The following is a 15,609-nucleotide window of genomic DNA, read 5'->3' as shown; positions in this document are numbered from 1 at the left end:
TCTAATTAATTTAATGGCTAAAATTAAAAGGTTAATAATACCAAATATCGGAGAGAATGTGGAACAAGTGGAGCTCTCACATCCAGTAGTATATCCACTTTGCTAACTACACAATGGTACACAATATACAGCCACTTTGAAAAACACTTTGGCAGTTTCTTAGAAGTTAAACATGCACTTAACCATAGAACTCCATAATTTGCAAGGAAAGTTGAAATTGAGGTTATTCCCCCAATGATGAATGTTTGCTTTGCTACTATCAAATGTGTGCTCCTCTGCTCTCTTTCCATGCATTCTGTATACACAGTAACTTTTTTGGTACAATTCTGAATCATGGTATCTTTTGGAATATCTTTAAAATGGCAGTTAAATTCGAGAATGCAATACCAACAATGCAAGTCATTCAATTTAAATGGCAACAGTATGAACATCTCTCATCAAGTTTGCATAGCCAGCAGCGATTCTGACATAATAGATTGAAAGGAGGTTCCAGAGATGATAAAATGTAAATAAAATATTTTTCTTAGAATGGATGAAATGCACTTACAATAATTATTATAACAATAATATCAGTCAGTAAATTAGCAGTGACTATAAGTCAGGAATTTGGGCACATTATTAACACTAGTTTTAGGGCCAGGTTTATTTTTTCCCATTTCTCATGGCAAACATCCTATGTCCAGTAATCTACAATCCCTTTTTTGGTCTTTCCCATCCTTTTAGTTAATGTGGTTTTCCTACTAGATACTAAACATATCATTGGTTGTAATTCCATTTCAGACCAAGAGCTCTCTAGATAAATAATTAGCAATTTAAAGCTGACTTTGTAAAGAGGCAAAAACAAACTTAAATTATCAAATGCCACATACATTAGATAAGCAGATATGTTAACGTGTTTTACAAAAATGTTTTAAATGTTTATATATTTCTGTTAATTGGTTATAGCACTTGTGTTTTGTATTGAGATAACTTCTGAAGAATGCAGTTTTATTAAGATCAGTTTTAATTATTGTATAGGTGATTGGGAGCATTGGAGTAAGAAACTTCAGCCATATTATTATCCAACTGACAGTGTTCCGGAATATTCATCAATTTTGGTTCCAAATGTTGACAATGTTAGAACAAATTTTTTGGTAGACACCATTGCAAAACAGCATAAAGTAAGTTTGATAGTTTTGTCGACTGAAAAAAAAATGCACAACCTAAAAGTTGAGAGTTATGTTTTATTTGGTGGACATTCTTAGGACTTCAAGCCTGGGACACAGCATCTCAGATAGCACTCAGAAAAATGTTCCAAAGAGACAAGGCGGGTGGGGGGAAGCCAGAATATACAGAAGTTTTTGCAACAGAAGACCAGGTAGATGGAACATCAAAGAATTACTGTTAATGAAAAAAAGCCCAGATATCTCAAGTTATGGAATTTAGCGCTTTTCTGGGTATGGGAAGATGCAAGAGTCTGGGCTCACTGAAATCATCCCTTTGGTACGCACCTCAGCTATCTGGGGCCAGTATCCTGTGTTTTCTCTTCCTGAGTCTCCTCAGGGTGCACTGTCTGGGTGGCTGTAATGTAATGGCTTGATGGCTGCAACATCCTCGTTTACTGATATGGCAGGCAATATTTTAGTTTTCAGTTTCTTAGATGATTGCAAACCATGTAAGAAACACATCCCTTTTTACAACTATTGGTGGAAAAATTAAAGTACAAGGGGCCAGAGGTGGTGTCATTTCAGGGAAACCTGTTTGGTAAATGAACTCCAGGTCCCAAGATTCACTCCAACTCAATCTTCCCTGAAATGCTGACTTCCAGCGTGCTAAGGAAAGTGGGTATCTGCTTACAAAGTCCTTCCCATGGTTAAGTGACTGCTCACCCACGCTTTCTTCCAGCATTTTTATAGCATATATGTTACATTTAAATCTTTAATTCCACTAGGATTTATTTTGATGTAGGTCTAATTCTTAAAAGTAATCAAAAATTAGTTGTATTAGTTTATAGAATGAAAGAATGGCTACTAGAACCTTAATATATTTAAAACTAAACATCTTATAACACCTTTCAACATGATTATCCTACGATTGCAGGCTGTTTTACTCACGGGGGAGCAGGGAACTGCAAAAACTGTAATGATTAAGGCCTATTTGAAAAAATATGACCCTGAAATACAGTTATCTAAAAGTCTAAACTTTTCATCTGCCACAGAACCAATGATGTTTCAGGTAAAACCCATCACTTGCTGTAGTCATTATCGTATTAAATATATTAAGTGGTTATACAATAAAATCTGTATGCAAATAAAACATTGATATATATATATATATAGTTGCCCCCCAGTATCCATGGGGGATTAGTGCCAGTATCCCTGCTGGTATCAAAATCTGTGGATGCTCTAGTCCCTTACATAAAATGGGTAGTGTCTGCATATAACCTGTGCACATCCTTCCGTATACTCCAAAATAATCTCTAGATTCCTTACAATACCTAGTACAGTGTAAATTCTATGTAAATAGTTGTAAATGCAATGTAAGTGCTATGTAAATAGTTTCCAGTGTGAGACAAATTCAAGTTTTGCTTTTTGGAACTTGCTGGGATTTTTTTTCCCAAATACTTTTGATGGAAGTTGGTTGAATCCAAGGATGTGGAAGCCATGGATATGAAGGGCTGACTGTATATATATATATATCAAAAGAATTGGTGTTGAAGTTGGCATTCAGCTGTTTAACCTTCCTAAGGCTGACACGGAGGCCAAATCCAAATAGCATGTTTTGGCCTAATACTGAAGCTGAAGCTGAGCATTGGAGTGTCTTTTAATATAAATTAATGATTAATATTCCAACTTATTTTTTAAAGTTTGCAATATTTATTTTAATAACAATATTTACACATATTAAACAAATAAGTCAATTGTATTCTACTCTGAAAAGCATGTTCATCACTTTTAGAAATAGATTGAAATGTAATGCATAAGACAGACCATTTCCTTTTCTCTAGAGAACAATTGAAAGCTATGTGGATAAGAGGATGGGAAGCACATATGGGCCGCCCGGAGGCAGAAAAATGACTATATTTATTGATGATATTAATATGCCCGTGATTAATGAATGGGGAGATCAGGTAGGACTAAAATACCTCATGTAGATTATATTTAATCAGTATTCTTAGTTATATATGAAAAGATCAATAACTGTCACTTTATTAAGCCTAGTAACAATTCTCAGTCTTCTTTGGCTTCTTGGTTATAGATGACATTCTTCCTTCTTGAAATCCCTATATGCTTTCCCCCAACACTCCCTTCTGCCTCTCTGGCTGCTTGATTTCAATGTGCTTTCTGGCTTCTTTCTTCCTTTCCCCAGGGTTTTATCTTTGGTCTCTGATTTCCCACTCTATATACTCTCTCCCAGGAGTACCTGAAGTTTAGAAAACACTTTTTTTTTTTTTTTTTAGCTGCGCCGCGTGGTAGGCGGGATCTTAGTTCCCTGACCAGGGATTGAACCTGTGCCCCTGCAGTAGAAGCACAGAGTCCTCACCACTGGACCACCAGGGAATTCCCAGAAAACAATTAAAAAAAAAAACCCCAAAACTCTGCCATGCACCACTGTCCTACTTGTGATCGTCTGTCATCCCCAGACTCACTCCCCTTAGAGGACCTCACAGTTGCTGCCAGGGTTCTGCCTGTTCCTGGTGGGATCCCCAACACGTCCTCCCACCACCGTCTACTGCCTCATCAACACCATCCATCTAGAGCCCACCAGGACCCGTCACATCCCTTCCACCCTTTATCCTGGTTCACCTCAGCCATCACCAGGATGTCAGGACTCCCAGGTCTGTCCGTGCTCATCCTGACACTAATCCCCAACAGTTCTGCTTGGCCCTTGTCTGGCCTCATCTCCTACTTTCCCCACTCCTGAAAGCTTTCTGTGTGCCCTTGGCAGCCATGGTTCATCCACAAAATCCCCTGTAAATTCAGCTTCTTCTCTGAGCTTTTCCCTCACCTTCTGGCTCTAATGGAAACCCAGGATGCTGCTTTCCCTGCAGACTTCTCACCTGGAGGTGAGGGAGATGTCCTTCTCCTTTCTCATTGCCCTCTTCCCTGAAAACCTATCACTCTGACCTCACACCCACATGTTGTTGCAGTCATCTTGGACCCTTGGGTCACACCCGTCCCTCCCCGAAGATTTCTGACTGTTACTCTCTCCAGGGCTGTCCCAGTCTCCAGGGCCAGCTTCATGGTGTGCACAGTGTGCCAGTGTGCCATTGCAGAGGGATTCACACTTCAGAGGAACTTGCACGTGGTTTAATGCTCTGCTGTCACTGTCTTGAAATTCCTAATAATGATTTTTGAATAAAGACGCTTGAATTTTCATTTTGTCCTGAGCCTCACAAATTATGCAGCCAGTCCTGCCTGTCATAATTCTCAGTGATGCCAAACAATATCTACATACATGATCTTGACCTCTTAGTTCCTTGACCTCAACTCCTCCAATGATCATGTCTTCCACTCCTTCTGAAATTACTCATTCATGCAGTCGTACCCTACACCTTGTCATTATCAGTAACTGTGATCCCTTCATTATCTCAGTTTCAAGCGTTTTATTCTCTGATCACCATGTCCACACTCTGTAGCTCATTCCCTCTACTACCCAGACTACAGATGGAGCTACCAGCCATTGTTCCTACCATCATTAAATTCTCCTTCATTTTTTCTCATTTCCTCGCTTCCTTCCTTTCCAGCTAAAATTCCATAATCCATCATTATAATCACGGTAGCATGCACCCTCTACTCATCTGTGAAAGCCTTAACCACATTAAATCCTTGTTAAGCCTCTTTGCTCACCAGCCACCTGCACCTATGCAGCCAAACTTGGCTGGAGAAAAACACACAATACTGCTTAAAATCACTTTAAAATCATGATTATGGACCTCAACTGAGCTCATAATACTACCCAGCAATTATACTGCATGTTTTGTGTTATTTATCTTTATCCTGTCTATTCCTATCCTGCATTTACATTCAGGTTCCTTTCACACCATCTTTTTCTCAGACCTTGGACACCTTCATTTCCTTGCCCCCAGCTGAGCATGAAGTGCTACAGCCTTCTTCCTATTCCACTGAAGACATTGATTGATTTTTTTTTCCTTTTTCCTTTTCTTACTATCCATTTACTGCAGTCAATTTCTGTGTTCTAGTGGTTACCCTAGACAGTACATCCTACATACATAATCAAAAATAAAGATAATCTAACACTTCTTTCCCATTTTGTATATCCAGTGACCTTTGAACACTTTAATTTCCTTTATCTTTCTCCTGATTTATAATTTTATTGTTGACTTGTATTTTATGTCTCTATTTTTATTTTTTATTAGCATAAATTATATTATTCACCTTTATATTGTGTTATGCCAGTTTTATTTATTTTTAAAAGATTTTTTATTGGATTATAGTTGATTTACAATGTTGTGTTACTTTCAGGTGTACAGCAAAGTGAATCAGTTATACATATACATATATCCACTCTTTTTTAGATTCTTATCCCATAGAGGTTGTTACAGAGTATTGAGTAGAGTTCCTTGTGCTATACAGTAGGTCCTTATTAGTTATCTATTTTATATATAGTAGTATGTACATGTCAATCCCAATCTCCCAATTTATCCCTCCCCCCATTTCCCCTCTGGTAGCCATAAGTTTGTTTTCTACGTCTGTGACTCTATTTCTGTTTTGTAAATAAGTTTTTTGTATCATTTTTTTAGATTCTGCATATAAGCAATATCATGATATTTGTCTTTCTCTGTCTGACTTACTTCACTCAGTATGATACCTCTCGGTCCATCCGTGTAACTGCAAATGGCATCATTTTGTTCTCTTTTATGGTTGAGTAATATTCCATTGTATATATGTACCACATCTTCTTTATCCATTCCTCTGCTGATGGACAATTAGGTTGCTTCCATGTCCTGGTTATTGTAAATAGTGCTGCAATAAACACTGGGGTGCATGTGTCTTTTCAAATTATGGTTTTCTTCAGATATATGCCCAGGAGTGGGATTGCAGGATCATATGGTAGCTCTATTTTTAGTTTTTTAAGGAACCTCCATACTGTTCTCCATAGTGGCTGTACCAATTTACATTCCCACCAACAGTGTAGGAGGGTTCCCCCTTTCTCCACACCCTCTCCAGCATTTATTGTTTGTAGATTTTTTTTGAGGATGGCCATTCTGACCAGTGTGAGGTGATACCTCATTGTAGTTTTGATTTTCATTTCTCTAATAATCAATGATGTTGAGCATCTTTTCATGTGCTTTTTGGTCATCTATATCTCTATTTTTTTTTTTAATATTTTATTTATTTATTTATTATTTTTGGCTGTGTTGGGTCTTCGTTTCTGTGCGAGGGCTTTCTCTAGTTGCGGCAAGTGGGGGCCACTCTTCATCGCGGTGCACGGGCCTCTCCCTATCGCGGCCTCTCTTGTTGCGGAGCACAGGCTCCAGATGCGCAGGCTCAGTAGTTGTGGCTCACGGGCCCAGTTGCTCCGTGGCATGTGGGATCTTCCCAGACCAGGGCTTGAACCCGTGTCCCCTGCATTGGCAGGCAGATTCTCAACCACTGCGCCACCAGGGAAGCCCAATATATCTCTGTTTTTAAAGTGAACTCCCATGAGGCATTATTTTTACTGTTTTATATATTCACTCTTTGGTTGCATTACATACTTCTTTACCACTTTTTTTTACTCTTTATTCATTCTTAGAACTTCCTTAGGAGAAAATCTATTAGTGACAAACTCTTAGTTTTTTTGTTTGTTTGTTTGGTCTGCAGAAGTCTTTATTTCATCCTCTTTATTTGAAAGACATTGCTGGATAGAAAAATGTAGGTTGGCAGTTATTTTCTTTCATCACTTTAAATATCTGATTCCTGTCTTCTGTTTTCCTTGTTGCTGTTGAGAAGTCAACTACCACTTAGTCATTGCACCTCTGAAATTAATCTGCATTTTCTCACTTGTTGCCTTAATTTCCTGTGATTTTTTCTTTTTTGAATTATGTTCCTTGGTGTAGATTTATTTGTATTTATTTGCTTGGGATTCACTGGGACTTATGAATCTGTGGTTTGGTCTCATGTCAGTTCTAGAAAATTCCCAGTTCTTATCTCTACAAATATTGTCTCTGCCTCACTTTCTTTCCCTTCTTATCAAACTCCAAATGTATATTAGACTTTCTTCTTTGCCCTCTATGTTTCTGTCCTCCTTTTCTATACTTCCCAACTTTTTCTGTCTCCAATACTTAGTCTAGATAATTTCTCCTCTCCTGTCATCCATCTCACTAATTTTTTTCTCTGCTTTGTCCAATCTGCTGTCAAATTCATCCATTGAGTTTTAATTTCAGTTGCTATTTGATTCTTATTTTCTTTCAAGTGCGTTGTCATTTTTATTCCTTGCATGTATTTTCAAATCATTGTCTATTTCTTTAAACATGTTGAGCATAGTTGTTTTAAAGTCTATGTCTGTTAATTTCAGCATCTGAAGTCTATATGGGTCTGCTTCTGCTCTCTGTTGTTTTAACAGTTCTTGTTCACGTTCAAACTGTCTTGTTTTCTGTAAGTACCTTTGACTGCTTGCCAGGTCATTGCCCTTAAAAAATTACCTATGGCTGTTTCCTAAAGCCTAGGATGAATGTGTCCTCAACCAGACAGGTTTGAGTTTTCTTCTGTCAGATCCTTAAGCGCTTATTCAGTCAGGATCATCTCAAAGCAAGGTTAATATTTGAAAGTCTCTGGCCCACTTAGGCTATGCATACCCATGGTGCAAGTCTGTGCAAGTGTCATTCTGAGGCTACAACCTCCCAGGGAAGGCTTCTTTATCTTTTTTCTTTCCCTTTTCCTCTCCCATTCATCAGGGATCCAGGGCAGATAGACCTCTCAGCAGTTCCTGTAAGGTGAGGAGAGAGGAGGCATATTTGATATCATCTATAAGATGAAAAGCTCCTGAATTCAGACTTTTTTAATCCAATTAAGGATGTCTTGTTGGATCTCAAACTTAATATGTCCAAAACTAAATTCCTGTTACTCCCTAAACCTGCTCCTCCAACAGTCTTCTCCATCTCAAGAAATAGCAACTCCACATTCAGCCTGTTAGGAAATCATGTCGGCTCCATCTTCAAACTATATCCAAGATTTGACTGCTGCTCATCACTCCATTGCTAACACCTGGTGTGAGCCGCCATCTGTCTTCTTGATCATTACACATGCCTCCTCATTGTCTCCCCATTTCCCTTGCCCCTCTCAATCTATCCTCATATCAGCAACCAGTTAAAACATGTGTCGGGGGACTTCCCTCGTGACACAGTGATTTATCCACCTGCCAATGCAGGGGATGCGGGTTTGATCTCTGGTCCGGGAAGATCCCACATGCCGCAGAGCAACTAATCCCGTGTGCCACAGCTACTGAGCCTGTGCTCTAGAGCCCACGAGCCACAACTACTGAGCCTGCATGCTGCAACTACTGAAGCCCGCGCGCCTAGAGCCCATTCTCCGCAACAAGAGAAGCCACCACAATGAGAAGCCTGCGCACTGCAACAAAGAGTAGCCCCTGCTCGCCGCAACTAGAGAAAGCCCATGCGCAGCAACAAAGACCCAACACAGCCAAAACAAACAAACAAACAATAAATGTGTCAAATGGTGTGTCACACTCCTCTGCTCAAAATCCTCCCGTGAGACATGTAGCATATAAATGCCAAAATCCTTCCTGAGGTCTAAAGACCCTACACTGTTTGATCTTATCTCCCCATGATTCTCCAACCACATTTACTGATCCTTGTACACACTGGGTATAACGTTCACTAAGAGCCTCTTCATTTGCTGTTTCCTCTGCCTGGAATGCTTTTCTCCTAGATATCTGAGTGGTTTGCTTTCTCACTTCCTTCAAGTCTTTGGTTATATGTCATGTGAGGTGAAGCCTTTCCTGCTTCCATATTCAGTTGCATCCCTGAGCACTGCCTATTTCCTTTCTCTGCTTTATTTTCTCCAAAGGACTTACACCATTTTATTTACACACATACATACATACAGGCATGCACGTGTACATTTTGTCTCCCACTGCAAGAACGTATGCTCCATGAAGACAGGGATTTTTGTCTATGTTACAACAGAGCCAGACACAGAGTAGTGATTCATTAAATGTTTCTTGAATGAAAGAGTTTCATATTACAGGGGCTTGTGTGTCTTCCACTCAAAGATGCCCAATAGGAATTTGGATATACAGGTGTGGAGTTTAGAAGAGAATCTGAAGCTAGAGTTACAGAGTTGAGATTCTTTAAGATATAGGGTTGAGATGGCATTCCCTGAAATAGAAAAGAGCCAAGGATGGAACCCTGTAGAAGAGTTACATTTGAGGGATGAATGGAGAAAGAATGGCTTGGGAAGCGATCCAAGGTCTCAAGATGAGCCTGGAAAGAACTGAGCCTCTAAAAACAAGAGAGGAAAAAATTTCAATACGGAGGGAATGTTAGCAGTGGTAGAGGCTACAGAGAAGAAAGATAAGGATGTAAAATCCAATACCAAAACATTCAGGAGTAAAACTATCCCATTTTCTGATTTAAGGTATTTTAAACAGTTGAATGTGGAGTGTGACAGATATAAAACTATAGTAAAACTTGTAACTCTGAGAACTCTTGTAATTGTACCAAATATTCTGTAACTCTCCTATCTAGATTTATCAGCGTGGTAAAGAGTACATTGCATTTGCACCAGGCATATTCAACTTACAGTTTAGGGTTTATGGGTGGTATCATTTAAGTCAAATTGCCTTGAAGGCAACATTCACAAACACTTCATTGATAAAAGTTGAGCGTTTTCTTCTGATCTCATCTGTACTATTTTATAGGAGCTTTGGAGGAAATGATAACGATGTGTTACTAAAATGTTACTATATAAAATTCCAGATAACTAACGAGATTGTGCGACAAATGATGGAAATGCAAGGAATGTACAGCTTGGATAAGCCTGGAGATTTCACTACTATTGTTGACGTACAGCTCATAGCAGCAATGATCCACCCTGGAGGCGGTCGAAATGATATTCCACAACGTTTGAAAAGACAGTTTACTGTGTTTAATTGCACATTGCCTTCAAATGCTTCAATAGACAAAATTTTTGGTACGACTATTCTTGGTGTTTAATTTTTTATTGCATTACATAATGGACATAAAACCATGCAAAACCTTATTTAAGAGATAAAAAGGCCCTGTCTGAAGTAGGGATTAAGTATCCGAAATGGAGAGCTAAATACCAGGGACTAAATACTAAGAAGACTCATGTTTATAGCTTATTGTAAGACTCAGGGATATTTAGAAATAGCCTTGTTGAAGGTTGGCTTTAGAGGTAAGCAAACCTTTGTGTTTTGGTTTTCTTGACACGATTAATCAGACAAATTTGGGCTAATGAATGATAGCCCATTGATCAGAGGTTGACAACATAATATACTAAGTCAAATGTAGCACTTTGCTATGTTAATGAAAATGATATTTTGACACCAAATTTAGGCTCACATAAACCATTCCATCAAAATTATGTACATGAAGACATATAAGAGAAACTGACCCATACATATGTGGTCATTAATTATTTGACATAGCAAGTACTGTAGATCAGAAGAGAAAGGCAAACTTTCAAGAAATGGTACTGGGATATTTAGTAATTCTTATGTGAAAATAATTGAAATTGGACCCCTACCTCACACCAAGCATAAAATCAATACAGAAGGATTAAAGATTTAAATATGGAAGGCAAAGCTGTAAAACAATGGAAGAAAATATGGGAAAATATTGGAATGATCTCTGGGTAGGAAAGAACCTCTCAAATGAAACTCAGAAAGCATAGACCATAAAGGAAGAAAATGATAAATTTGACTAGATTAAAATTAAGAGCTTTTGTTCAGTTAAAAAGCAACATTAGGGCTTCCCTGGTGGTGCAGTGGTTGGGGACTCTGCCTGCCAATGCAGGGGACATGGGTTCGAGCCCTGGTCCGGGAAGATCCCACATGCTGCAGAGCAACTAAGCCCGTGTGCCACAACTACTGAGCCTGCACTCTAGAGCCTGCAAGCCACAACTACCGAGCCCACGTGCCATGACTGCTGAGGCCCGCGTGCCTGGAGCCTGTGCTCCGCAACAAGAGAGGCCACCGTGATGAGAGGCCCACACACCATGGCAAAGTGTGGCCCCCGCTCGCCACAACTAGAGAAGGCCTGCACACAGCAATGAGGACCCAACGCAGACAAAAATAAATAAAATAAATAAATTTATATTTTAAAAAAGCAACATTAAAAGAGTAGAAAAAAGACAAGTTGCAAAGTGGAAGAAAAAAAATTTCAACACATGTAACAAAGCAAAAAACTCAGTAATCTGAATACTTCAAGAAATCCAAAGAATCAATCAGATAAAAAGCAAACATCCTAATATAAACATGGACCAACAGCCAGGAACTTTAAGAAGAGGAAACCATATGACTAATAAACAAAGGTAAAGATGATAAACATTAAAATTCAGGAATATGGAAATTTAAAACACCAGGAAAAAACCATTTTATAACCACTAGATTTGCAAAATTGAAAAATTCTGACAAAAAATCAGGCATTGGTGAAAATGTAAAGCAACTGAGACTCTCTCCCCTGCTGGTGGGAGTATAAATTGCTACGAGCCCTTGATAATGACTGGACATTATTACTGGTAGTAGAACATGTGCACACCCTCCGCCATTCCACTTTCACCATTTTCTTCCTTTATGGTTGTGCTTTATGAGTCTCATTTAAGAAGTCCTTTCCTACCCAGAGGTCATACAGGTATTTGCCTATGTTTCCTTCCAAACGTTATATAGTTTTGCTTTCCGTATTTGAGTCCTTAACCCATCTGTAGTTGATTTTTCACATGTGCACCAAAAGACTTACACAAGATGGTTCATAGAACAGTGTTCCTGACAGCAAAAACCTTGAAGTAACCCAATTATGTATTGACAGTAAAGTCGGATAAATACATTGTGGCGTGGGTGCATGGTGTAATGCTCTAGAGCAGTGAATGTGAACAAACACAGCTACATGCTTCGACATGGATGAAGCCCAGAAATACAATGTTAAGGGAAAAAAAGCATCACAGAGGAGCATATAACATGATTCCATTAAATTAAATTTCAAAAATTAAAGTTAAAAGGAAAAGGTTAAAGTTCAAGAACGTAAGTGCCAAAGCTTTTCTTTGGAAAAGCAAGTTACTGATTCTCACCAAGTCAGAGCCCTGTCTACCTCTGGAAGGAGGAGGAATTGGACACAAGAGGCTTCTAATGTGCTAGGACAATGTTGTATTCTTCAGTCTAGTGGCTGTACGTGAGTGTTTGCTTATTTGTTAAACTTTTATACACTGTTTGATATGATTAATATTGAAAATGAGACATGGAAACAAACCAGAAACTGAGGCTCAGAGAAGTAAAATAACTGCCCAAATAAGGCCATATAACTAGTGCATGGCAAACGTGTGATGCTGATTCTGTTTTCTGATTCCACATCCCATGCTTCATATATAACACATTTGTGCCACAGGAAGCTGGAGGTCTAGAATCATAGGATTTCAGGAAGCAAAAAGGCCTTACAGGCATCTAGCACAACCAACCATGACGTTGGACAATTTCACGTTCCCTCAAGGCTGCTCTTCTTTGGTCTATGTGAATGAAGCCCAGTTTCTTTAGCTGACCCACCCTTCATAAACCTGCTATGTGTCTCTGAGCAGATATTCGTATTCATTTTCCTCTGAAAATACCATGCTCAGAACTGAACATACTGCTCAACATATAGTCTCACAGGGACGAAGTAGAGTTAAATCTGTTTTTGCAGTCTAACACCAAACACATTTTGGGACTTCAGGAACAGTCTATAACACAGTAGTTCCTGAGGGTGATTATGTCAGATTGTCGCTGTGTTGGGTGTTTCCTAGGAACCATTACATCACCACCCAGGCCAGGGTGTTGACTGACTGCAGGTCAGGAGATATGGGGATCCTGATTTCACTTCTGTCAACAACCAATCTGTGTGAACTTGAACAGTTTGCTTTACTTGTCTGTGCCTGGTCTCCTTATCTGTAAGATGAGGAAGTAGTCTCTAAGTTCTTTTCCAGCTCTTCTACTCTTCAGACTGAGGGCTGTTTTACAGGTTCCAGAGCCAGGTTTCCTGGGTTCAAACCTCAGATTCACCCACACACAAGGTGGGTGACCTTGGGCAAGTTACTAAACTCATATTAAAATGGGAATAATAATAACCTCTAGGTCCATCTGTGTTGTCACAAATGGCAAGTCATGTCAGACAGAGAAAGACAAATACCTATGGTCTCACTTATACATGGAATCTGGAAAACAAAACAAATGAACAAACAAAACAAAACAGAAACAGACTCGTAGATACAGAGAACAAACTGGTGGTTGCCAGAGGGGAGGAGAATGGGAAAATTGAGTGAAATAGGTGAAGGGGATTCAGAGGTATAAACTTCCAGTTATAAAATAAATAAGTCACAGGGATATAATATACAGAATTAGGAATATAGTCAATAATATAGTAATAATTTTGTACAGTGACAGATGGCTACTAGACTTACTGTGGTGATCATTTCTTTAATTGAGGTATAGTTGATTTGCAATGTTGTGTTAGTTTCAGGTGTACAGCAAAGTGATTCAGTTATACATACATATGTATCTATTTTTTTCTATTTCTTTTCAAACTGTTGAGTATAGTTATTACAAAATGTTGAGTATAGTTCCCTATGCTATACAGTAGGTCCTTATTAGTTATCTATTTTATATATAATAGTGTGTATATGTCAATCCAAGTCTCCCAATTTATCCCTCCCCCCCATTTCCCCCCTGGTAACCTTAAGTTTGTTTTCTGTGTGTGTGGGTCTATTTCTGTTTTGCATATAAGTTCATTTGTATCATGTTTCTTAGATTCCAATATAAGCAATATCATATGTTATTTGTCTTTGCCTGGCTTGCTTCACTGAGTATGGTGATCTCTAGTTCCATCTGTGTTGCTGCAAATGGCATTATTTCATTCTTTTTGATGGCTGAGTAATATTCCATTGTATATACATACCACATCTTCTTTATTATTCATCTGTCAGTAGACACTTAGATTGCTTCCATGTCTTGGCTATTATAAATAGTGCTGCTATGAACATTGGGGTGCATGTATCTTTTCGAATTGTGGTTTTCCCTGGATAAATGCACAGGAGTGGGATTGATGGATCATATGGTAACTCTATTTTTAGTTTTTAAAGGAACCTCCATACTGTTCACTATAGTGGCTGCACCAATTTACATTCCCACCAACAGTGTAGGAGCATTCCTTTTCCTCCACACCCTCTCCAGCATTTATTATTTGTAGACTTTTTGATGATGGCCATTCTGACCAGTGTGATGTTTTAAATTTGAATCACTATGTTGTACACCTGAAAATACCAAAATATTATATGTCGACTATACTTCAATAAAAATATAAAAAAACGGGAATAATAGTAATATCTACCTCAGATTCTTTCTCATAGGATGTTGGGAGGATTAAAGGAGTTAATACATATAAAATGCTTATCACTGCATACTAAGCTTTGCTAGCCCCACTGCTGACTGCCAGTCTTAGCGGATTCCTTGAGGGAAATTCTTCACATCACCTAGCTTAGTCATCTTGTAATGATTTATTCACTGGGATAAACATGTACCTTGTGATCTTATAGTAAGCTCGTACCTTCAATCTTGTTTATTTTTCAGGAGTTATTGGCTGCGGGTATTTTGATCCTTGCAGAAAGTTCAAACCCAAAATATGTGAGATGATTGTGAATTTGGTTTCAGCGAGCAGAGTGCTGTGGCAGTGGACTAAGGTACAGAATCATCCGTTGTCAATAATCAGAAAAAAAAAGTCAACAATTATTCAGCCTAGTTCTGACTTCATGGCTCATGAAGTTATCATCACATCATGGGTAGTAGTGTTTTTCTGGAAAAGACAAATTAGGTGCTGAAGTAGATTTATGACACCTTTTCCTTCCAGGGAGCAAATATTCTGACTAAATGATGCTTTCCATATGTATGAGATATTACTGTAAACCAGACATGGCATCCAGGATAAAGTAGAGTTTTGCTGAAATGAGAACACTGCTTTTCCACTTGTTACTCTGATTTGTAACTCTTTGTATGTCTGTCTTCCCTACCTGCTGCCAACAACCAAACTGTGTCAGATACTCAGATGTTCACTGACTGAGGGAATACATGGATTTCCAGATATTCTTAGCTAACCAAGACTTAAAGTCCAACTTGTGGATTTCTCTGAGGTGGAGCATGAATTAGTAAATGGATGGAATGTACTCAACAAAATAGTCTAGATTTTAATACAGAGGTCAATGCCCTAAGTAAAACTCAGTAAGCATTGAGGCTGTCACCAGATGTCTGAAGGCAGACTCATGAAAAAGCAATTAAGGGTAGGTCTGAGATTTGAAAAAAAAAAAACAAAACAAGGTTGATATATTTGCTAAAAAAAGTTGGTGAAGGAGATGAGGATTAATTGTCATAGTTCACTCTACATTCATTTGGCCACTTACACACCATCTG

General features: G+C 38.6%; 1 protein-coding gene across 1 annotated transcript in view; it reads left to right on the top strand.

Annotated features, from left to right (window-relative positions):
• Window positions 1–15,609, top strand: part of DNAH8 (dynein axonemal heavy chain 8) — a 333,978-nt gene that overhangs the window by 163,215 nt on the left and 155,154 nt on the right. The window contains exons 53-57 of the mRNA XM_082412562.1: window positions 1,018–1,160; window positions 2,080–2,214; window positions 2,987–3,109; window positions 9,923–10,136; window positions 14,776–14,885. Of these exons, the coding sequence (XP_082268688.1) occupies window positions 1,018–1,160; window positions 2,080–2,214; window positions 2,987–3,109; window positions 9,923–10,136; window positions 14,776–14,885 (725 nt within the window). The remainder of the gene's footprint in view (window positions 1–1,017; window positions 1,161–2,079; window positions 2,215–2,986; window positions 3,110–9,922; window positions 10,137–14,775; window positions 14,886–15,609) is intronic.

This window comes from Balaenoptera physalus, assembly GCF_965194825.1.
Source record: "Balaenoptera physalus genome assembly, chromosome: 11".
NCBI lineage: Eukaryota > Metazoa > Chordata > Mammalia > Artiodactyla > Balaenopteridae > Balaenoptera > Balaenoptera physalus.
Note: the sequence above shows the minus strand (reverse complement) of the source record. Positions and strands in the feature narration are given on the sequence as shown.